The sequence below is a fragment of the Oncorhynchus tshawytscha genome, linkage group LG13 (genome assembly GCF_018296145.1).
Source record: "Oncorhynchus tshawytscha isolate Ot180627B linkage group LG13, Otsh_v2.0, whole genome shotgun sequence".
Classification (NCBI taxonomy): Eukaryota; Metazoa; Chordata; class Actinopteri; order Salmoniformes; family Salmonidae; genus Oncorhynchus; species Oncorhynchus tshawytscha.
Window position 1 is genome coordinate 74741573 of NC_056441.1, and position 26225 is coordinate 74767797.

General features: G+C 44.6%; 1 protein-coding gene across 1 annotated transcript in view; it reads right to left on the reverse strand.

The window, feature by feature from the left end:
- Positions 1–23683, reverse strand: part of LOC112266161 (calsyntenin-2) — a 423803-nt gene extending 400120 nt beyond the window's left edge. The window contains exon 1 of the mRNA XM_042296343.1: positions 23291–23683. Within this exon, the coding sequence (XP_042152277.1) occupies positions 23291–23372 (82 nt within the window). The 5' untranslated portion in view covers positions 23373–23683. The remainder of the gene's footprint in view (positions 1–23290) is intronic.
- Between the last annotated feature and the right edge of the window lie 2542 nt (positions 23684–26225).

The following is a 26225-nucleotide window of genomic DNA, read 5'->3' on the forward strand; positions in this document are numbered from 1 at the left end:
CATTAAAGGAACACACTCAACATAAAGGACAGAACTAGGATGACCTTAGGCAATAATTGTTATTTCAGAACACACTCACTCACACACACACACAGAACTATTTGCCTAGTCTGTCTGTCCGTCCATATGTACCACAGCAGCAGGTGGCCCATTAGAAGGACCAGGGTCCAGCAGTATGCCAACCACCCTTTGGGGATCACCAGGAAGCAGCATGATAGTGTCTCTGCTGTGTCTGAAATGGCACCCTGTACCCTATGTAAGCGCACTACTTCAAACCAGAGCATCACTTCAGACACAGCCTCTATTTCCCTCTTGTATGTACTTAGTGTTTGCATCACATTGCAGTTGAGTGGTTTCTCTCTGCTATATAAATGCCTTTGGTGGCTGGGCGCAGCTGCAAGGTCTCTGAAGTGTAGGCTCAGCTGTATAGCTAACTTGTATTTAGAGTTTGAGGGGAGAATGCAGGTGTGAAATGTCTGATAGCTGAGTTTTAGGGTACTGGGTACGGAGTACTGGGTACTGGGTCTCTGTTATAATCTCCACCCGGCACAGCCAGAAGAGGACTGGCCACCCCACATATGCTCTCTCTAATTCTCTCTTTCTTTCTCTCTCTCGGAGGACCTGAGCCCTAGGACCATGCCCCAGGACTACCTGACATGATGACTCCTTGCTGTCCCCAGTCCATCTGACCGTGCTGCTGCTCCAGTTTCAACTGTTCTGCCTTATTATTATTTGACCATGCTGGTCATTTATGAACATTTGAACATCTTGGCCATGTTCTGTTATAATCTCCACCCGGCACAGCCAGAAGAGGACTGGCCACCCCACACAGCCTGGTTCCTCTCTAGGTTTCTTCCTAGCTTTTGGCCTTTCTAGGGAGTTTTTCCTAGCCACCGTGCTTCTACACCTGCATTGCTTGCTGTTTGGGGTTTTAGGCTGGGTTTCTGTACAGCACTTTGAGATATCAGCTGATGTACGAAGGGCTATATAAATAAATTTGATTTGATTTGATTTGGGTACGGGGTAGTGGGTATGGGGTAGTGGGTACGGGGTAGTGGGTACGGGGTACGGAGTACTGGGTACAGGGTACTGGTTACTGGGTACGGGGTACTGGGTACTGAATACAGGGTACGGGGTACGGGGTACTGGGTACTGGGATGTTAAATCATCCTCTAATAAAGGGTTTCCTAACTGGTGGCCTGCGGGTGGTTTTATTTGCCCCCCCAAGTTTTCAGAGCAAATGTAGTTATTTAGTTTCATTGTTAGACAAAAGACTATAAAAACACCAGGAAATGAGCTCCAATTGATTAAAATTTTGGAAATCTGTTGTCAAGTATTCCAACGCAGTCAATTTGCAGTCTACAAATGATTGCTAATTAAGTTCCGGCCCGGCCCCCTAACCATCCACTCAAGAAAGAATCAGCCCGCGGCTGAATCAGGTTGATGATCGCTGCTCTAATATTGCGGACCAGTTTTAACATTTGAAAAGTGTTATGATGCGAGCCCGTCACCTCCAACCATGCCCACAGTCAGCTCATAGAAGTTTGGTGGTGCTACATATTTAGGTAAAACAGCTGGGTGCAGCGGGATGGTTTCTCTGGTACTAGCTGTAGGGGGCAGAGGGATTGTCTCTCGGGTACTAGAGGATCTATATAAACCCTTCCTCTCAGTGACTGGTAGAGGGCTGCTCTACTCTACTCTCTGAGACAGATGTTAGGGCTGGACTCTGACATACCCTCACACAGTAATGAGAACTGGGAGCCAAAGGCCATCTAAAGACACACACACACACACACACACACACACACACACACACACACACACACACACACACAGAGATTGCATCTTACACACATACACATACTGAGCAGGGTCTCAGCAGTATGCTCTGAAGATGGGCAATAGTCACCTTGGCAGACCAACACAAATGTGCACACACACACTCACACACAAAAACCGACACACCCACACAGATGCACATCATTCTGTTATGGTATAGAGGACAGAGGAAGGAAGAGAAGGAGGACAGAGGGAGAGGTGATGGTGAAATGGAGGAAGGGTTGGAGGACAGAGGGAGAGGTGATGGTGAAATGGAGGAAGGGTTGGAGGACAGAGGGAGAGGTGATGGTAAAATGGAGGAAGGGTTGGAGGACAGAGGGAGAGGTGATGGTGAAATGGAGGAAGGGTTGGAGGACAGAGGGAGAGGTGATGGTAAAATGGAGGAAGGGTTGGAGGACAGAGGGAGAGGTGATGGTGAAATGGAGGAAGGGTTGGAGGACAGAGGGAGAGGTGATGGTGAAATGGAGGAAGGGTTGGAGGACAGAGGGAGAGGTGATGGTGAAATGGAGGAAGGGTTGAGGGAGAGATGGTGAAATGGAGGAAGGGTTGGAGACAGAGGGAGAGGTGATGGTGAAATGGAGGAAGGGTTGGAGGACAGAGGGAGAGGTGATGGTGAAATGGAGGAAGGGTTGGAGGACAGAGGGAGAGGTGATGGTGAAATGGAGGAAGGGTTGGAGGACAGAGGGAGAGGTGATGGTGAAATGGAGGAAGGGTTGGAGGACAGAGGGAGAGGTGATGGTGAAATGGAGGAAGGGTTGGAGGACAGAGGGAGAGGTGATGGTGAAATGGAGGAAGGGTTGGAGGACAGAGGGAGAGGTGATGGTGAAATGGAGGAAGGGTTGGAGGACAGAGGGAGAGGTGATGGTGAAATGGAGGAAGGGTTGGAGGACAGAGGGAGAGGGAGAGAAATGATGGTGAAATGGAAATGGAGGAAGGGTTGGAGGACAGAGGGAGAGGTGATGGTGAAATGGAGGAAGGGTTGGAGGACAGAGGGAGAGGTGATGGTGAAATGGAGGAAGGGTTGGAGGACAGAGGGAGAGGTGATGGTGAAATGGAGGAAGGGTTGGAGGACAGAGGGAGAGGTGATGGTAAAATGGAGGAAGGGTTGGAGGACAGAGGGAGAGGTGATGGTAAAATGGAGGAAGGGTTGGAGGACAGAGGACAGAGAGAGGAGTGAGGGTGAAGGGGAGAGCAGGATAAAGGACACAGGACAGAGAGAGAAGTGAGGGTGAAGGGGAAGGAGGGATACAAGACACAGGGATAGGTGAGGGTGGAAGGGAGGGATAGAGGACACAGGACAGAGGGAGAGATGAGGGTGGAAGGGAGGGATAGAAGACACAGGACAGAGAGAGAGATGAGGGTGGAAGGGAGGGATAGAGGACACAGGACAGAGAGAGAGGTGAGGGTGGAAGGGAGGGAGAGGACACAGGACAGAGGGAGAGAGGAAGGTGGGAGGGAAGGATAGAGGACACAGGACAGAGGGAGAGGTGAGGGTGGAAGGGAGGGATAGAGGACACAGGACAGAGGGAGAGAGGAGGGTGGGAGGGAGGGATAGAGGACACAGGACAGAGAGAGAGGTTATACCCTCAGCCCTCCAATCCTTACAGTACCTGTGCCTTTACGGAGTGAGGGGAGTTGAGTGAGGGGAGTTGAGTGAGGGGGAGTTGAATGAAGGGGAGTTGAATGAAGGGGAGTTGAATGAAGGGGAGTTGAGTGAAGGGGAGTTGAGTGAAGGGGAGTTGAGTGAGGGGAAGTTGAATGAAGGGGAGTTGAGTGAAGGGGAGTTGAGTGAAGGGGAGTTGAGTGAGGGGAGTTGAGTGAAGGGAGTTGAGTGAAGGGGAGTTGAGTGAAGGGGAGTTGAGTGAGGGGAAGTTGAGTGAGGGGGAGTTGAGTGAAGGGGAGTTGAGTGAAGGGGAGTTGAGTGAAGGGGAGTTGAGTGAGGGGAAGTTGAGTGAGGGGAAGTTGAGTGAGGGGAGTTGAGTGAAGGGGAGTTGAGTGAGGGGAAGTTGAATGAAGGGGAGTTGAGTGATAGTATACCTAGTTAAAAAGAGACTAGATAGATATCCTGAGGGGATGAGAGAATAGATAATAGTCGGTAATAAAACCAGGCAAAGCCTTTGCTCTAGTAATTAGAGATGCACTAATACTGTTGCAGGAAGAAGTCTGCTGGGAGACCCAGGGGCAGGGGAGAGGGATAAAGGAGAAGAGAGAGAGAGAGAGAGAGAGAGAGAGATGGGGAAGAGAGAGGAAGGAGAGAGTGAGAGGAAAGAGAGAGAGATGGGGAAGAGAGAGGAAGGAGAGAGTGAGAGAGGAAGGATAGAGAGGAGAGGGAGAGAGAGATGAGGAAGAGAGATGAGGGAGAGAGAGAGTAGGAAGACAGAGAGAGAGAGGAAAGAGAGAGAGATGAGGAAGAGAGAGGAAGGAGAGAGAGAGTGAGAGAGAGGAAGTAGAAAGAGTTGAGAGAGAGGGAGAGAGAGAGGAAGGAATGAGAGATGAGGAAGAGAGAGACGAGGAAGAGAGAGAGAGAGAGAGAGAGGAAGGAGAGAGAGATGAGAGAGACGAGGAAGAGAGAGAGAGAGAGAGAGAGAGAGGAAGGAGAGAGAGATGAGAGAGACGAGGAAGAGAGAGAGAGAGAGAGAGAGAGAGAGAGAAGGAGAGAGAGATGAGAGAGATGAGGAAGAGAGAGAGAGAGAGAGAGACGAGGAAGAGAGAGGAAGAGAGAGACGAGGAAGAGAGAGAGAGAGAGAGAGAGGAAGGAGAGAGAGATGAGAGAGACGAGGAAGAGAGAGAGAGAGAGAGATTGTTAGGATAATCCACCAGAGCAAGCAGCAGATACACAACAGGGGATGCTGGTGGGAGGAGCTACAGTACACAGTAACCCAGATCTTATCAGCAGCTCATGGGACAGGATGAAGGTGATGATGACAACAGTATAGGTTTAGAAAACACTACATAAAACAGGAAGACATGACCAGGTTACCTACATTGCGATACAACCACAGGAGGTTGGTGGCACCTTATTTGGGCTCGTTGTAATGACTGGAGTGGAATCAGTGGAATGGTATCAAATACATCAAACAAGGTTTCCATGTGTTTGATGCCATTCCATTTGCTGCATTATTATGAGCCGTTCTCCCCTCAGCAGCATCCACTGGCTACAACAGTAGTTCAGTCACAAATTAACCTGTGAATAATCCTATTTCCTCTGCATAATAGACTACTGGAACGTAAGACTACATTTAAACCAACTAGCTTCTCACCAGTCCATACAGAGAAGAGTTCTGTAGACATGAGCCTTGTGCCTCATTCTCCCTCTTCTGTCTGCTCTCAGCTGTTAGCTGGCTAGAGGAAATGGTACGAGAGCCTGTGACAACTTCCATTTTAAGATGTTAACAAGACCACGCTCCATCTTAACTCCTCCACATGTCCTGGATTGGTTGAACAGTGCAAACGAGCCATTTTTTTCTCATCAGGAACAAAAAGAAAGAAACGTTACGACCGCAGGGAAATAAGGTACACATTGACTGGGAGGAAAGGAGCAGCCTGTGTGTGTCACTGACCCACTTCAGAGGAGGAGAGATGAAACTGCAGCATCCGGGACAGGCCTTCTACAAAGACCGGCCCCACCTGTTTCCCTCATGCTCTTCTAACTGATGCCACCATAAACACCCTGTATAGAGCAGTGTGTGTGTGTGTGTGTGTGTGTGTGTTGTGAGACAGATGTCTCCTAATGAAGAAGTATATATCACAAAGAGATTTAAAGTGAGGGGCAGTGCCATATAATACCTCACTCATAGACACACACACTCACACTAAATCCCAATCACACACACGCACAGTTCTGGGAAAGCAGGAAGGGGCAAGAATTCATAGTCCATTGTGACTGCTTTTCTGTAGGACGTGGAGATATGGTGGACCACTGTGTAGAGGTGAGAGTCACGGACCACATCTCAATACAGTCTAGACTGCAGGACAACATGTACCACAACTCAGTACAGTCTAGACTGCAGGACAACATGTACCACAACTCAATACAGTCCAGACTGCAGGACAACATGTACCACAACTCAATACATTCCAGACTGCAGGACAACATGTACCACAACTCAGTACAGTCCAGACTGCAGGACAGCAGGACAACATGTACCACAACTCAATACATTCCAGACTGCAGGACAGCAGGACAACATGTACCACAACTCAGTACAGTCCAGACTGCAGGACAGCAGGACAACATGTACCACAACTCAGTACAGTCCAGACTGCAGGACAACAGGACAACATGTACCACAACTCAATACAGTCCAGACATCAGGACAACATGTGCCACAACTCAGTACAGTCCAGACTGAAGGACAACATGTACCACAACTCAGTACAGTCCAGACTGCAGGACAACACGTACCACAACTCAGTACAGTCCAGACTGCAGGACAACAGGACAACATGTACCACAACTCAGTACAGTCCAGACTGCAGGACAACAGGACAGCATGTACCACAACTCAGTACAGTCCAGACTGCAGGACAACAGGACAACATGTACCACAACTCAGTACAGTCCAGACTGCAGGACAACATGTACCACAACTCAGTACAGTCCAGACTGCAGGACAACAGGACAACATATAACACAACTCAGTATAGTCCAGACTGCAGGACAGCAGGACAACATATAACACAACTCAGTACAGTCCAGACTGCAGGACAACAGGACAACATATAACACAACTCAGTACAGTCCAGACTGCAGGACAAGATGTATGACCCTGGACTCTCCACCGAACTGCCATAAAGAACACACACAAACACAGACATGTGCATGCACGTGCACCCATGCAGACACACCGTATTGACACTCACACACACATATAATACATCAAGACGAGATTGAAACACAACTTATACTGTACACAGTTACTTTCTTTCAATATCAAATTCATTTGTGAATTGGATAGGATTCTATTATGTTCATTGTTAGCAAGGGAATGCACATTGGTTTAGTAATAATTGTTATTTTAGCATTATATTTCCCAAATCCCCCATCCATGCCAACACACACACACACACACACACACACACACACACACACACACTCTCCCTGTGCTCTGGTACTTTGATGATGGTGTTAAGCTCTCATCACTAGCATGTCTGTTCTCCTATCTAAGTTTCATTTGAATTAATCTGTCTATTTCCCCATGAAGGAAACAGTTGTCATCCCATATGCTATTAATTTACAGATTGAGGGGAAGTTGGCAGACATGCTGCTCACACACACACACACACACACACACACACACACACACACACACACACACACACAGTGACATCGTTGCAGTAGTGGGAAAAATGTCAGCGCAGTCTTTTTTTAATCCATTTTTCTCATATCTCCTCGCTGGTGTCGCTGCCCTGGTGAACAGCCAGTTTTCACAAAGACCATTTCTGGTCATAATAATGAGGTGTTAATGAGCATGTAGGAGGAGTGAAAGGCAGTACTGTTAATATTAATATACTTTGATATCCCATTTTGTTATACTGTATGTATTCATGCATGTTGTATTGGGGCCTTTGTGTCTCCTCTAGTGTATAGTAGGAACATGTTGTGTTTCTATAGGACATGGTGTCAGGGAAGGGTCTGACATACAGACAGGGTTGAAATTCAGGAGTGCATCAGGGGACCAACAGCACATCACGGCCATCACAGGTTAGAGTAGACAGTGATGGATGACCGTCACACGTGAAGTGTGTTTAGTGCGTAAGAGAGTCCTAATGCACTAAGCGTGTTCTAAATGTGTCAAACAGCTCATGGGACATGGGACTGATGTGTGTGCAGATGGAAGACCCCTTGTAGATGACTGTCAGGGGTCCTGGATGGGGGTTTCTCTGACACACAACCCTACTGAGGAGAGGGGAGGGGGGTTGCACCCCAAATGAGTACTTCATCTGTTGCTTATTCTATAAATGACTGAGACATACCATATGTGAGGGTGGTAGTGTGTATTTTGTCACCTGAGGAGCTTGATCGATCAGTGTTTGAGTGTGTATGTGTGCATGTGTGTGTGTGACTCATGAGTCACGTTTCAACTACACATGGAATTGATATGTGTCACTGGGAGACGGCATTCTCTCCATGTCTCCCTCTGTTCATTTCCTCTGAGATCAGCTAGACTCTGGTGGTGGAGAGGAACAGGTCACACTATCAACACAGCTCCTCCAGGCTTGTCTGTTGAGCTCCACAAACTCTCTTCTTGCTGTTGTTTTGGCTTGTTCTTCATATAAGATGGAGATTAATCAGTGAGTGAGAGAGAGACAAAGAGAGAGAGAGAGAAAGAGAGGGAGAGAGAGAGAAAGAGAGGGAGAGAGAGACAGAGAGAGACAGAGAGAGAGAGAGAGGGAGAAAGAGAAAGTGTGCGCGCTAGCGAGATATCTGAGCTGGTCAGCTTTGACAAATGGAGAGGGGGAGCTGGTGAGATTGGTGCGGAAGCGATTGATTGGAGAAAAGGAGACTGAGGAAGAGAACAAGGCAGAAGTGGAGGATGCTGGTTAGCACTCTGAAGCGTCAGGGAAAGAGCCTAGCCAACAGCCTCTATCGAAAAGTTTCTATTCTGTTTTAGTGTTGCGTGAAAACACAAACACTCTTAATCGCTCTCTCTATCTCACACACACATACACACACAGTCTTGTATAACTAAACTTGAGGGGACACACAATTCAGTCCCATTCAAAATCCAATTTTCTGCAAAAACCTATCCCTAAACCTAACTTTAACACTTACCCATACCCTAACCTTAACGCTAACCCTAACCTTGAACCCAAAACCTAACCCTAATGCTAAACCTAAACCTAACCCTAGCTCCTAACCCTAACCCTAATTCTAACCCTACCCCTAACCCTAGCTCCTAACCCTAACCTTGAACCCAAAACCTTACCTTAACCCTAATGCTAAACCTAGCTCCTAACCCTAACCCTAACCCTAACCCTAATTCTAACCCTAACCCTAGCTCCTAACCCTAACCCTAAACCTAACCCTAGCTCCTAAACCTAACCCTAAATCTAACCCTAGCTCCTAACCCTAACTCCTAACCCTGGCTTCTAACCCTAAACCTAACCCTAGCTCCTAACCCTAAACCTAGCTCCTAACCCTAACCCTAACCCTAACCCTAAACCTAACCCTAGCTCCTAACCCTAACCCTAATTCTAACCCTGACACTAATTGTAGCCTTAACCCTACATCCCTTACAAATAGCATTTCACCTTGCGGTGACTAATAAAATGTTCACAGTTGCTTAAAATGTTTGTTTGTTTACTATTCTTGTGGCAACTTCTGGTCCCCACAAGTATAGTTAACCACGTACAGTCACACAGTCTGCTTTCACCTCTGAAAGAGATTGACAGAGGCTTTCAACTCACCGCATTCTTATCGGCAGACTCAACAGCCTTGGTTTCTCAAATGACTGCCTCGCCTGGTTCACCAACTACTTCTCAGATAGAGTTCAGTGTGTCAATTCGGAGGACCTCCGGCAGTCTCTATGGGGGTCCCACAGGGTTCAATTCTCGGGCCGACTTTTCTCTGTATACATCAACAATGTCGCTCTTGCTGCAGGTGATTCTCTGATCCACCTCTACACAGACGACATCATTCTGTATACTTCTGGCCCTTCTTTGGACACTGTGTTAACAAACCTCAGGACGAGCTTCAATACCATACAACACTTCTTCCGTAGCCTCCAACTACTCTTAAATGCAAGCAAAACCAAATGCATGCTCTTCAACCGATCGCTGCCCGCACACACCCGCCCGTCTAGTATCACTACTCTGGACGGTTCTGACTTAGAATATGTGGACAACTATAAATACCTAGGTGTCTGATTAGACTGTAAACTCTTATTTCAGACTCACATTTATCATCTCCAATCCAAAATTAAATCTAGAATTGGCTTCCTATTTCGCAACAAAGCATCCTTCACTCACGCTGCCAAACATACCCCCGTAAAACTGACTATCTTACGGATCCTTGACTTCGGCGATGTCATTTACAAAATAGCCTCCAATACTCCACTCAGCAAATTGGATGTAGTCTATCACAGTGCAATCTGTTTTGTCACCAAAGCCCCATATACTACCCACCACTGTGACCTGTATGCTCTCGTTGGCTGGCCCTCGCTTCATATTCATCGCCAAACTCACTGGCTCCAGGTCATCTATAAGTCTTTGCTAGGTAAAGCCCCGCCTTATCTCAGCTCACTGGCCAACATAGCAGCACCCACTCGTAGCACACACTCCAGCAGGTATATTTCATTGGTCACCCCCAAAGCCAACTCCTACTTTGGTCGCCTTTCCTTCCAGTTCTCTACTGCCAATGACTGGAACGAACTGCAACGATCACTGAAGCTGAAGACATATATCTCCCTCACTAACTTTAAGCATCAGCTATCAGAGCAGCTTACCGACCATTGCACCTTCACATAGCCCATCTGTAAATATCCCACCCAACTACCTCATCCCCATACTGTTATTTATTTTTTTGTTCCTTTGCAGCCCAGTATCTCTACTTGCACATTCATTTTCTGCACATCTATCACTCCAGTGTTTAATTGCTAAATTGTAATTATTTTGCCACTATGAACAATTTATTGCCTTACCTCCCTAATCTTACTACGTTTTCACACACTGTATATAGACTTTTCTATTGTGTTATTGACTGTACGTTTTGTTTATCCCATGTGTAACTCTGTGTTGTTTGTGTTGCACTGCTTTACTCTATCTTGGCCAGGTTGCAGTTGTAAATGAGAACTTGTTCTCAACTGGCCTACCTGGTTAAATAAAGGTGAAATAAAAAACAAAAAAAACACAGTAATGCTGGAGACTCTGGGAACTAATGGGTTTGTGAGGTGTGTTCCTTGTCTCTTGCTGCTGCGGTTCTTAAAAGGTGGGGTGAGGAAGGGTGAATAATTTTCTCCATCTCTCTAATTGCTTCTATTATTCCTTTCCCTCGCTAAGCAATCCCTCCTTCCTCTCCTCTCCGCCCTTCTCCTCAGGGAGCACTCTCAAAGACAAGGGACGTTCCTTCTTAATTCTATAAAAGCGTCTGGTGTTTTCTCCACTCACTCCTCTCTCTCTCTCTCTCTCTCGCTTTCTCTTTTCTTCCTCTCTCTCCCTTCTTCACACCTCAGAGAGTAAATCAATGGGCCTGTCTAGAGCTAAGTATGGTCAGCAATAGCCCCAGAGGGAGAGCAGGGGAGCAAGAGAGCTCACCTGCCCACTGTGATTAGTAGAGGCTTACTCCAACTATAACACAGCTACACACACACACACACACACACACACACACACACACACACACACACACACACACACACACACACACACACACACACACACACACACACACACACACACACACACACACACACAAAACACACAAACACACACACACACATTGTTCACCTCCTGGAAAACTAGAAAGGAGTGCAAGAGATAAGAGACCATGAAGAAATAACCCCAACCCCAAGCAATTTTTACATTATTTAATTTAACCAGGTAGGCTAGTTGAGAACAAGTTCTCATTTACAACTGCCACCTGGCCAAGATAAAACAAAGCAGTGCGACACAAACAACAACACAGAGTTGCACAAGGAATAAACAAGCGTACAGTCAATAACACAATAGAAAAAAAGAGAGTCTATATACAGTGTGTGCAAATGGCGTGAGGAGGTAAGGCAATAAATAGGCCATAGTAGCGAAGTAATTACAATTTACAAATTAACACTGGAGTGATAGATGTGCAGATGATGAAAAAACAATATGGGGATGAGGTAGGTAGATTGGATGGGATATTTACAGGTGGGCTATGTACAGCTATTTGGATGGGCTATTTACAGATGGGCTATATTTTATTTTCGATTGGAAATGTTTAATACGAGTCTGGAAGGAGAGTTTACAGTCTAGCCAGACACCTAGGTATTTGTAGTTGTCCACATATTCTAGGTCAGAACTGTCCAGAGTAGTTATGCTAGTCGGGCATGTGGGTGCGGGCAGCGAGCAGTTGAACAGCATGCATTTAGTGTTACTAGCGTTTAAGAGCAGTTGGAGGCCATGGAAGGAGTGTTGTATGGCATTGAAGCTCGTTTGGAGGTTTGCCAGAGGTCCGGACAACAGGCCCTCCGATTTGACACACTGAACTCTGTCTGAGAAGTAGTTGGTGAACCAGGCGAGGCAGTCATTTGAGAAACCAAGGCTGTTGAGTCTGGCAATAAGAATACGGTGAATGACAGAGTCGAAAGCCTTGGCCAGGTCGATGAAGACGGCTGCACAGTACTGTCTTTTATCGATGGCGGTTATGAAAATGATGGAAATTAGATTGCACAGTGGAGAAGGTATGGTGGGATTCGAAATGGTCAGTGATCTGTTAATTAACTTGGCTTTCGAAGATTTTAGAAAGGCAGGGCAGGATAGATACAGGTCTATAACAGTTTGGGTCTAGAGTGTCACTCCCTTTGAAGAGAGGAGGACCACGGCAGCTTTCCAATCTTTAGGGATCTCGGACGATACGAAAGAGAGCTTGAACAGACTGGTAATAGGGGTTGCAACAATGGTAGAAAGAGAGGGTCCGGGAGATCTAGCACAGCTGATTTGTTCGGGTCCAGGTTTTGCAGCTCTTTTAGAACATCTGCTATCTGGATTTGGGTGAAGGAAAAGTGGGGAGGCTTGGGCATGTAGCTGCGTGGGGTGCAGAGCTGTTGGCCGGGGTTGGGCTAGCCAGGAGGAAAGCATGGATAAATGCTTATTGAAGAAGATAGAGAATTTAAATAAGTATTTATTATCGTGGATTTATCTGTGGTGACAGTGTTACCTAGCCTCAGCGCAGTGGGCAGCTGGGAGGAGGTGCTCTTATTCTCCATGTACTTTACAGTGTCCCAAAACTTTTGGAGTTAGAGCAACAGGATACAAATTTGTGTTTGAAAAAGCTAGCCTTTACTTTCCTGACTGACTGTGTGTATTGGTTCCCTGAAAAGTTGCATATCGTTGGGACTATTTGATGCTAGTGCAGTCTTCCACAGGATGTTTTTGTGCTAGTTGTGGGCAGTCAGGTCTGGATTGAACCAAGGGTTATATCTGTTCTTAGTTCTACATTTTTTGAAAGGGGCATGCTTATTTAAGATGGTGAGGAAAGCACTTTTAAAGAATGACCAGGCATCCTCGACTGACGGGATGAGGTCAATGTCCTTCCAGGATACCCGGGCCAGGTTAATTAGAAAAGCTTGCTCGCAGAAGTGTTTTAGGGAGCGTTTGACAGTGATGAAGGGTAGTCGTTTCACTGCGGACCCATAGTGGATGTAGGGAATGAGGCAGTGATCGCTGAGATCCTGATTGAAAAGAGCAGAGGTGTATTTGGAGGGCAAATTTGTCAGGATAATATCTATGAGGGTGCCCATGTTTACGGATTTGGGGTTGTACCTGGTGGGTTCGTTGATAATTTGTGTGAGATTGAGGGCATCTAGCTTAGATTGTAGGACTGCCGGGGTGTTAATAACCTGTTTGGAATAGGGGGCAGCATTTTCACGTTCGGATGAAAAGTGTGCCCATAGTAAACGTCCTGCAACTCAGGCCCAGAAACTAATATATGTATATTATTAGTAGTATTGGATAGAAAACACTCTGACGTTTCTAAAACTGTTTGAATGATGTCTGTGAGTATAACAGAACTCACATGGTAGGCAAAAATCTGAGAAAAATCCAACCAGGAAGTGTGGAAATCTGAGGTTTGTAGTTTTTCAACTCATTTCCTATCAAATATACAGTGTCTATGGGGTCATATTGCACTTCCTAAGGCTTCCACTAGATGTCAACAGTCTTTAGAACGTTGTTTGAGGCTTGTACTGTGAAGTGGGGGCGAATGAGAGCTGATTCAACCAGAGCTCTGCCAGAGTGCCATGAGCTGATCACGCACGCACACGTGAGAGCGACCTGCGTTCAATTGCAAGGAATTCTCCGGTTGGAACATTATTGAAGATTTATGTTAAAAACATCCTAAAGATTGATTCTATACATCGTTTGACATGTTTCTACAAACTGTAAAATAACTTTTTGAACTTTTCGTCTGAACTTTCGCCTGGACCCGCGCCTCGTGAGTTTGGATTTGTTAGCAAACGCGCTAACAAAAGGAGATATTAGGACATAAATGATGGACTTTATCGAACAAAACAAGCATTTATTGTGGAACTGAGATTCCTGGGAATGCATTCTGATGAAGATCATCAAAGGTAAGTGAATATTTATAACGCTATTTCTGACTTTTACTGACTCCACAACATGGCGGGTATCTGCATGGCTTGTTTTGTGTCTGAGCGCTGTACTCAGATTATTGCATGGTTTGCTTTTTCCATAAAGCTTTTTTGAAATCTGACACAGCAGTTGCATTAAGGAGAAGTATATCTATAATTCTGTGCCTAATAGTTGTATCTTTTATCAAAGTTTATTATGAGTATTTCTGTAAATTGATTTGGCTCTCTGAAAGTTCGCCGGATGTTTGAGGCACAACATTACCGACCATAAAGCGCCAATGTAAACTGAGATTTTTGGATATAAATATGAACTTTATTGAACAAAACATACATGTATTGTGTAACATGAAGTCCTATGAGTAACCTTTGATGATCGTCTTCAGATGGCAGTGATAACTTTTATCTCCATTTCTACTTTTTGTGACTCCTCTCTTTGGCTGGAAAATGGCTGTGTTTTTTTGTGACTAGGCTCTTACCTAACATAATCATATGGTGTGCTTTCGCTGTAAAGCCTTTTTGAAATCGGCCATGATGGGTAGATTAACAAGAAGTTTATCTTTAATTTGGTGTATTGCACTTGTGAATGTAGAAAGATACATATTTCTAAAAAAAAAATTGAATTTCATGCTCTGCCTCTAACGGCTGGGAGGTGGGCTGGCTCAGAGCTAGCTTCTTCTGAGCCACCCAGTGGCAGCTAGCTAGCTATGATGATCAGGAGTAATGGTCCAGGGCTTACGGCAGGAATCCGGCGTTGTAGTGGAGAAAACAGTCCAATACTGGCAGGCTGGCAAGTATTATCCAGACTAAAAGCGGCTGCTGTTTATGCAGAAGGTAAAGGCCGCTAGCAGTGGCTGACAATGACTAAATAGCTAGTAGCTAATTAGCTGGTTAGCTTCTGATGGCTAACCTCTGATGGAGGTTCTGGCAATATTTATTTGAAAATAAATTGAAATATATACAAAAACAGAGATAGGGAGAGAGGGAGGGAGAGGAGGGAAGAAAGGAAGGGGAGGAGAGAGGATACAATAGGTGAGACTGTTCTGTGGGTCAGAGGTGCTATGGCTACAGGCTAAAAGCTCACAGTAGTACATACACCTGTAACCTTTTGTATTGTTCTGAATTCAATGGGGGAGATATTGTACATATGTCCAAATGTCCATACCAGCATACATTGCTTTATTATCAGTAGAGTGTTGGGTGGATATTGGAACAAGGACCCAGAGTCTAAGATATATCTCTTGTGAGATTATTCTGTTTCTGTAGCATGAGGCACTACAAGTATACCGACTGGACGCTACTTTAACATACAGCTCCTGAGTGCCGCAGCAGTCTAAGCAACTGCATCTCAGTGCTAGAGGTGTCACTACAGACACCCTGGTTCAAATCCAGGCTATATCATGACTGGCTGTGATTGGGATTCACATAGGGCGGTGAACAATTGGCTCAGCGTCGTCCGGGTTTGGCTGGTGTATATCGTTATTGTAAATAAATACAAAATCTTAACTGACTTGCCTAGTAAAATAAAATAAACAGCCTTACCCTCAATCTATCTACTGAGTGTCAACCAGAGATGCATTGGGTCCCATTTTTACAGTATTTGATATGGCTCAACCAGGGATCAAACTCCCAACCACCGGATGGACACTAACAACAAGGCAACTGAGTTGATCACTAAGCAATGGTCTATATTCTATATAAGAAGAAGAATCTGATTTGAGACCAGTGAATTAAGACTACTCTATTAGCAAAACCCTGATCTGAAGTAAGGTCGATAAGGCAGGGCTGAGATCAATGAGGTAGCACTCCTCCATACTTTGCCATAATCTGAGATAAGAGCACTGATTTGAAATCAGTGAAATAGCTGAGCCTGATATTAATGAAAGAGATGTACTGCACTCTTCCACCCTGAGCCTTGGTTTTCCCACCCAGACCTAAAAATAGGAGAGACAAGCAAGGCTGTACTGAGATCAGAGAGGTAGTCCTTTGTAGCTCTGTTGGTAGAGCATGGTGCTTTTATGCCAGGGTAGAGGGTTTGATTCCCAGGACCACCAATACGTAAAAATATACGCTCGCATGACTGTAAGTCGCTTTGGATAAAAGCGCTGGCTAAATAGCATATCATATAATAGGTAAAGACATGTCCTCCTACATGTTGAACCATGGTTTTCTAGTCGCAGCACGGCAGGCAGGGTTTGTGCTGCCTCCGGCCGGGGATTTATAGAGCGCTCTGATAATGCACTTCCTCTCTCAAAAGGGGGACATAAATCTGCCTATTTTTTTTGTCAACACTTTTTTATTGGCTGATGGGGTCCTCTTCTCTCGCTCTTCTGCTTATTCTATCTCACACACACACACACACACACACACACACACACACACACACACACACACACACACACACACACACACACACACACACACACAAAAAACCAAAAAAGTATTATTGCATGAACAATGTACAATGACTATACAAAACATGAATAACACCTGCTCTTTCCATGTCAAAGACAGACCTGGTGAATCCAGGTGAAAGCTATGATCCCTTATTGATGTTGGTTTTTTATTTTTAGGGAGGGTAGATCAGCTTTAATATTGCAGATAGATTGTAGGTTTCATCAATGTAATTGTTTGCATAATTTCCAATCTCCCATATATATACACAATACCAGAGTAAAGTTTGGACACACCTACTGATTCAAGGGTTTTTCTTTATTTTTCATATTTTCTACATTGCAGAATAATAGTGAAGACATCATGTAGTAACCAAAAAAAGTGTTAAACGAATCAAAATATATTTTAGATTTTAGAGAATCTTCAAAGTTTGCCCTTTGCCTTGATGACAGCTTTGCAATAATCTTGGTATTCTCTCATCCAGCTTCACCTGTAATGCTTTCACAACCGTCTTGAAGGAGTTCCCACATATGCTGAGCACTTGTTGGCTGCTTTTCCTTCACTCTGAGGTCCAACTCATCCCAAACCATCTCTATTGGGTTGAGGTCGGGTGGTGGAGGCCAGGTCATCTGATGCAGCACTCATCACTCTCTTTCTTGGTCAAATAGCTGTTACACAGCCTGGAGGTGTGTTGGGTCATTGTCCTGTTGAAAAACAAATGATAGTGGGACTAAATGCACAACAGATGGGATGGCGTATCGCTGCAGAATGCTGTGGTAGCCATGCTGGTTAAGTGTGCCTTGAATTCTAAATAAATCACTGACAGTGTCACCAGCAAAGCACCCCCACACCATCACACCTCCTCCTCCATGCTTCACGGTGGGAACATGCGGAGATCCTGCGGATATCATCCGTTCACCTGCTCTGCATCTCATAAAGACACGGCAGTTGGAAATAAAAATATCAAATTTGGATAGGATAGATTTCCACCGGTCTGATGTCCATTGCTCGTGTTTCTTCGCCCAAGCGAGTCTCTTCTTCTTATTGGTGTCTTTTAGTAGTGGTTTCTGTGCAGCAATTTGACCATGAAGGCCTGATTCACACAGTCTCCTCTGAACAGTTGATGTTGAGATTAAAATGCAAATCAATTTATAACATTTTTGACATGCGTTTTTCTGGATTGTGTTGTTGTTATTCTGTCTCTCACTGTTCAAATAAACCTACCATTAAAATTATAGACTAATCAGTTCTTTGTCAGTGGGCAAATGTACAAAATCAGCAGGGGATCAAATACTTTTTTTGTACCTCCTGTCTACCAATCCTACCGTGTCACAACACAACTGATTGGCTCAAACGCATCAAGAAGGAGAGAAATTCCACAAATGTACTTTTAACAAGGCACACCTGTTAATTGAAATGCATTCCAGATGACTACCTCATGAAGCTGGTTGAGAAAATGCCAAGAGTGTGCAAAGCTGTCATCAAGGCAAATTTGAAATGTGAGGCTATTTTGAAGAATATAAAATAAAATAAAAAAACTGAAGTTTACTTAAGTATTCAGACCCTTTGCTATGAGACTCAAAACTGAGCTCAGTTCCATGCTGTTTCCATTGATCATCCATGAGATGTTACTACATCTTGATTGGAGTCCACATGTGGTAAATTCAATTGATTGTACATGATTTGGAAAGGCACAAACTTGTCTCTATAAGGTCACACAGTTGACAGTGCATGTTAGAGCAAAAAAAAGCCATGAGGTCGAAGGAATTGTCCGTAGAGCTCCGAGACAAGATTGAGTCAAGGCACAGATCTGGGGAAGGGTACAAAAAAATGTCTGCAGCATTGAAGGTCCCCAAGAACACAGTGGCCTCCATCAATTTTAAATGTAAGAAGTTTAGAACCACCAAGACTCTTCCTAGAGCTGGCCGTCCGGACAAACTGAGCAAACGGGGAGAAGGGCCTTGGTCAGGGAGTTGACCAAGATCCCGATGGTCACTCTGACAGAGCTTCAGAGTTCCTCTGTGGAGATGGGAGAACCTTCCAGAGGGACAACCATCTCTGCAGCACTCCACCAATCAGGCCATTATAGTAGAGTGGCCAGACGGAAGCCACTCCTCAGTAAAAGGCACATGACAGCTTGCTTTGAGTTTGCCAAAAGGCACCTAAAGGACTCTCAGACCATGAGAAACAAGATTCTCTGGTCTGATGAAACCAAGATTGAACTCATTGGCCTGAATGCCAAGCGTCACACCTGGAGGAAACCTGGCACCATCTCTATGGTGAAGCATGGTGGTGCCAGCATCATACTGTGGGGATGTTTTTCAGCGGCAGGGACTGGGAGACTAGTCAGGCTTGAGGGAAAGATGAACAGAGCAAAGTACAGAGAGATCCTTGATGAAAACCTGCTCCAGAGTGCTCAGTACCTCAGACTGGGGGCGAAGGGTCACCTTCCAACAGGACAATGACCTTAAGCCCACAGCCAAGACAACACAGGAGTGGCTTCGGGGACAAGTCTCTGAGTGGCCCAGCCAGAGCTGGCTTGACTTGAACCTGGTCGACCATCTCTGGAGAGACCTGAAAATAGCTATGCAGCGACGCTCCCCATCTAACCTGACAGCGCTTGAGAGGATCTGCAGAGAAGAATGGGAGAAACTCCCCAAATACAGGTGTGCCAAGCTTGTAGTGTCATACCCAAGAAGACTTGAGGCTGTAATCGCTGCCAACGGTGCTTCAACAAAGTACTGAGTAAAGGGTCTGAATACTTTTGTAAATGTGATATTTCAGTTTTGCAAACATTTCTAAAAACCTGTTTTTGCTTTATCATAATGGGATTTTGTGTGTAGATTGATGAGGTAAAAAACAATTTAATCAATTTTTAGAATAAGGCTGTAACATAACAAAATGTGAAAAAGTGAAGGGGTCTGAATACCTTCTGAATGCACTGTATCTCTGAACACCATCCAGTTTTGATTTATATTTGCCATTGTGCTGTGATGTTTCACAAAAGTTCTGAACCTTTCTATTCTCATCGTTTCTACAGAATGGTGCAACTGAATATTAGGAAGCTGTTCCTGATGTTTGGTATACTCAGGGTATAGATCAGGTGCTTCAATAGAGGAAGCATAGCCTATATTGAAATAATACCTTATTTTATAATGAAGGTGGAAGTTTCTGTTAATCATAACTCTTTTTATCTTGATTTATTTCAACCTCGTTTTCACATATACAGTATTCAACCAACAGCATCCAAAGTACTCCTGCAGTTGGCCAAATCGTATTACCGGGTAATGCTTTGCCTCCTCTATGGACTGAGTCATATTACATTTGAAGTACTGTTTGTGTGTACTTTCTGATTGAAAAATAATAGTTGTGTGTTTACCCCCCAAAATAATAAGGCTGCAAAAGGTTCCTCGATGGAAACAGACGCTGTGGGTAGCTAAATGAAAATACACATACTATAGGTAATGAGCTATCTAAATTCATAGTTCATATTGCTTGGAATTACACAAAAGCGCAGCTCCGGGCAGCTCTGGCAAAAACCTCTGCACCTCTTTCTACTCAACCGCGAAAAAATTCCCCCCACCACGCTGCTGAGCGTGAGACATGGTGGGTTGTGGGAGAAATCGTTTGAGTCACCGTTTGCAACCGTGAATGCAATAATTCCTTTGTAAATAGCTTCGCCGCCTCTTCGCAGTTTTGCATACTTGGCTGCTGTCAACATGCACCAACACACATACTTACGGGCATAAACACACAGCTCTAGGTTTGGAGCGGATGCCTTGAGGATCTCTTTGATTAAAAGGAGTGTCGTCAGTTCACGGTTCTTGAAATACAACACAGATAATGACAGGGGAAGACCGCGTCTCAAAGTTGTCCTGTAGAACAGCCAATTCCTGAGTCTTCTCTAGTTACTTAATAAAGGACATACAGAAGACGCACGGTTCAACTGTCGCATGGAACATTTTAAAGAAAAGCTGCATCATGACAGAAGATAATGTTACTATGTTACAAGTTCATAACGTTACTGTATGTCTCACGTTTCTCTCGCTTTTACACGGGGTTAAAGATGGCATTTGAAAATGCCATCTTTAAATGCGGCTAGTGGGCCAGGATAGCAGCAGACAGACTACGTATAGAAATGCATGTAGACACGCCTTCAAAGTGGTGTATTCGGCTATTTCAGCCACACCCGTTGCTGACAGGTGTGTCTCCATAGACAAACATTGGCAGGAGAATAGTCCATACTGAAGAGGTCAGTGACTTTCAATGTGGCACAGAAAGGGACCACCAAGTGCTGAAGCATGTAGTGCGTTAAAACCGTCTGTCCTCAGTTGCAACATTCACTGCCAAGTGCCAAACTCTCTTTGGAAGCAACTTCAGCACAATAACTGTTCTTCGAGAGCTTCATGAAATGGGTTTCCTTGGCCGTGCAGCCAGCACACAATCCTAAGATCACCATGTGCAAAGCCAAGTGTAGACTGGAGTGGTGTAAAGCTCACTGCCATTGGACTCTGGAGCAGTGGAAACGCATTCTCTGGAGTGATGAATCACGCTTCACCATCTAGCAGTCAGACAGACGAATCTGGGTTTGGCAGATGCCAGGAGAATGCTACTTGACCCAATGCATAGTGCCAACTGTGTTTGTTGGAGGAGGAATAATGGTCTGGTGCTGTTTTAGTTAGTTCCTTAGTTCCAGTGAAGGGAATCGGTGTGTTTGCCGAGATTGGTGTGGAAGAAATTGACTGGCCTGCACAGAGCCCTGACCTCAACCCGATTGAATACCTTTGGGATGAATTGGAACACAGACTGCGAGCCAGGCCTAATCGCCCAACATCAGTGCCCAACCTCACTAATACTCTTGTGGCTGAATGGAAACAAGTCCCTGCAGCAATGTTCCAACATCTAGTGGAAAGCCTTCCCAGAAGAGTGGAGGCTGTTATAGCAGCAAAGGGGGGACCAACTCCATATTAATGCCATGATTTTGGAATGAGATGTTCGACAAGCAGATGTCCACATACTTTTGGCCATGTATTGTATCGTAAACAATGGGCTCTCATTTTCTCCTATGTTGCGGCCCTGGGGACTTAATTAGAACCGTGTTGTGCCGGCGTTTCCACCCCCATTGACTCGACAGTAATGTGTTTACTTCTCACTTAGCAGCCATGCAGTGGCTTAAAGTCCAACAGTCCTGAGCTACTATCATGCTATCTCGAGATGAACAAAGTCTACACATTTGTGGATGGAGTTGGTGACAGACCATGTATCCACTTGCAAATAAACACCAATACTCATATGGGTAACTTCAGCACCACTGACAACACATTAAAACACACTCAGGCTCTTATTGCAAATCAGCACCATAGACAGCTAGTGCATTCCCTATTTCTCGCTCACACACACACACACGCGCGCGCGCGCTCGGCTCCGGGTCAGGCTATAATCATATTCAATTGAAAATGCAGATGAAGCACAAGCTTCGCCTCCCTACTCAGATCATTCGTTTGTATCATATGGATCCATACTACTGGGACAACAGATAGAGACAGATAGGCATATTGGGCGCATGTGAAGCCAGACCCAAAGGCTGCTTTCTTTCCGAAGCACAGGGAAATGCGCGGAGCAACACCTTATCATGCATCCGGCAACTGCCACTGCTGCCAGACAAAGTGACAGGTGCAACATTTGTTATTACGCTCCCCAAACAGCAGTCACAGTCTACGGGGAGTTTATTCATGTGTACCTGGTGCCAAATCCACCAAATTACCTGTGGCACCGGAGTGGCTCGTGAGCAGCTCGAGAGCAGTTAGTCTCATATGTGCTATAACACAGATATATTTAGCTCACCGAGGGAGTGCAGTCCGCAATCCATTAACGATACAAATTAATCGCTCATCATTCTGCAATATAAAACATTAGCCTAAAAAGCCTGTGATGATAATTATATGGCTGATAACAAAACATTTTCCCTTTATTTAACTAGGCAAGTCAGTTAAAAACACATTCTTATTTTCAATGAAGGCCAAGGAACAGTTCTGGGGCAGAACGACATGATTAGTACCTTGTCAGCTGGGGGGTTTGAACTTGCAACCTTCCTAGTTGGACCTTACTAGTCCAACGCTCTAACCACTAGGCTACCCTGCCGCCCCAATATGCATCATCATCACCAGCATCGGCATCATTATATCAGTATCTGATAAGTAGGGGCTTACTCATATTTATATCAGCATCAGGACATTATATGCCTAAATAGTCCTCATCATCAATAAGATATCAGACTACTTTCTACTATTCTTACCACCTCATATCTCTTCAAAAACCCAAGATCCGTCTCGGTCGGTTCGAGGAGGCAGGCTATAACATGCACATGTTATAACATCACATGGTGAGGGACCATATCCATAGGCAGATGTCACAGTGAAAACTTGGACACATTGATACACTCAATGCAGCTGCACCACTCCTCCTGATAAGAAATGACAGGTCCCAGAGGCACCTCCACTCGGAAATAGACCTATCAGCCAGCCTCCCTATAATTCACCCTCTGCCCCGACTGCTTTACAAATCACAGCCATTTAACCATCTGATATCAGAGATTCTAAATAAATACAATCACAGCGCAATCAGCCCACATTAGAGGTGAAAACACTATGGACGCTCTCTCCTCTCCCTATATTCCTCCCTCCCATTGCCGCCTCTTCAACAATAAGCACATTGCAAAGTGACAGAGAGAGCGCACCACGCAAAGGGTAGGGAGCGCCAAGTTCCCCTTAACCTACCTTTCACTGTGTGACAGGCACACAGCCCCACTGCAACCCCGGCCATCAGCAGCACCACCTCGGATATTCTTTGCATCTTCATAGCGTGGTGAGAGCGAAATGCAGACAGGGCACGGTGACCTCTTTATCTCTCTCTCTCTCTCTCTCTCTCTCTCTCGATCCGTTCCGCCCGCTCCTTCTATTCAGCTTGTCCCAACGTTTTCTCTCCTTCAAGCCGTAAAACTGTTCACTAATGATATGTCCGACTTCGACTAAAGATAGCGAGCAAAGAGTGTAATAATACACAAAGCGAGGCAGAGAGGGAGGCTTCTTCCGTGAAGAAACCGTGAAGCTGCGCGGTATAGTTAACAGAGCTCGTTCGATGGTTGTTGGATGCCCAACTAACTGCTTAGTGATAAGACGGGACCGGAGACCAACGCTCCCCGGGACTAGACTGTTACGTCACGGGGAGGAGAGATGTGGATTCATATTCATATTTTTTTCTGTCATAACGCTCCCTCCTATCACTCAGCACTAAACAGCATCATTCTTCATTGTCTGAAATTATTAATCTGAACAATTTTACAAGAATAATTCATTGTGAATAGTATACTGATATTTAGCTCATTAGGCTACCACTGTCACGAGACCACCCGAGGATGTATCTTACCCACTTGCCTCCACATACAGGTAGCTTTGGGAAGATGTTTTGAGTAGGTGCTGAGCGCAGGAGGGGTTGAAAAAAAATCACCTTTCTAATGAAGTATAGCTGATTATTCAGGTGCTGGCTGTCAGTAAATAGCAATGCATCTAAAATGCGTGTGAAGATAAGGTTTCTTAAATATAATTTGAAATGTTGAGACAAGGATAAAGGGGAAGGGTGTGTAGCGAAGATATAGGCGCGTCTCTCTCCAGAACGCGCTCAACTCTCTGCTCTGAGCTGTCTTCTGCCAATTATTGCGCATTCATTGTTTTATTGTGTTAATTGTTTGCCCTTTGATCAGTTTCCCATTTACTGTTAATCCCTGTCATTTTGGTTACATTAATTTATGTTAATGCATGGATTAATTAGGGCTATACAGTCATTGTTTCTCATTCTCGGAGTGGAAATGTTGTTTGCAGAGTTCACAACCTGCTACACTTGTGAGAAACAAGTTTTGGTTTATTTCATACAGTGGCTGTTGGTGGAGCACGGCCTTATTTCTATTACAGCATATTGGATGACTGTTATTCATATTCCATTCAGCCAGTTCAATGTAACATTGATAGGCGTAGGCTACTACATGATACTTATATTTTCAGTATACCCATCATCAGGTTGCTACACCCCTAATATTCAGATTAAAGATTATAAGTAGATGCACAGGTCAAGAGGCAAGTTGGAGTAATCAAGATTGCAGACAGTGACATATTACATACCTCCTTACACACTCTTGCCTGAATATAGCTGATCTAGAGTGTAATAATTAGTCCAAACAGTTGCAAATGAGGGTTTCTATTGGACAAATTCAGGTAGGTTTATCCCCGTTTTGTTCCGTTTGCGTCAGTTTAAGACAAGTCTTTCAACAGAATCGGCGGAATGAACACACCCCTGACCACCCTTGCCATACTTTCATAGCAGCCACATAAAAACACCATCATCACTTTGCTCATTGTATATTTCCTTCTTGCATCTATGTGCTCTCCTCTCACCTTTTTCCTTCATTTGTGGACTTCATTGCACAGGCAAAAAAATATTTCCAAGCTTTTCCCTTCGTTTGTGGACTTCATTGCAAAGGCAAAAACATCTTTCTAAGCTTTTCTCTTCATTTGTGGACTTCATTGCACAGGCAAAAAAATCTTTCCAAGCTAAAACTTCATATCGCATAACCGGTTACTGCCACACACAGCCTACATCGTTGTTAATGTCACCATATTAGCTAACGTCATAGTCAACATAGCTACTAGAACTAACACTTTAGTAAACCCACTACAATCACGCAGCACAGTGTAAAGCAAGCAGTTTAGCAGTTACACCAGCGGGCCCCAGTGGCAATAAATTAATAAAACCGAAAGATTACCTTGACTTGGAAGAGTTCTAGTGTTGGATAGCCTTAGCCAGCTAGCTAACATAAATAGCATTCCTCTCTGTTTGAGCTGGGTGTTTGAGAAGGCTAAATTAGGTAGCTTTGTTAGCTAGCTAAGTAACTGAAAAAAATACAACAAAATCTCTCTCTCTCTCTCTCTGCTTCTCTTTCAATTTTTAAAATAAAAACATTTGTTAAAAACTATTGTCTTTCTCTTTCTGAGTCAACTACTCACCACATTTTATGCACAGCAGTACTAGCTATGCTTCAGTACTAGATACATTGTCTGATCCATTGATTGGGTGGACAACATGTCATTTCATGCTACAAGAGCTCTTATAGGTTGGAGGACATCCTCTGGAAGTCGTCATAATTACTGTGTATGTCTATGGAAGGGGGTTAGAACCACGAGCCTCCTAGGTTTTGTATTGAAGTCAATGCATGCAGAGGAGGACGGAAGCTAGCTGTCCTCCAGCTATACTGTAGACCTTCATTGCAAAACAGTGTGTTTTAATCAGTTATTTGGTGATGTGAATATATTTAGTATAGTTTTATCTGGAAAGGACAACCTGTTTCATGCAGAGGAATGGACCCCTTCCTCCTCTGAGGAGCCTCCACTGATTTCTACCATTCATACCATACCGTTTTTTCATTGTATTTTGTTTGGAGGCCAATGTGAGATATGAGCAATTGTCTGGTTTCTCTGTCCTCTTAGCTGAGCATGTGAATCTGACACTCAGAAGTAGGCCTTCATGTCTGATTGTCAAACCACAGTGTGTTTTAAAAACAAATCCATTGTCAGTTATTTGGTGATGTGAATATATTTAGTATAGTTTTATCTGGAAAGGACAACCTTTTTAATGTTTCACAATTTTTATTTTTATGAAATT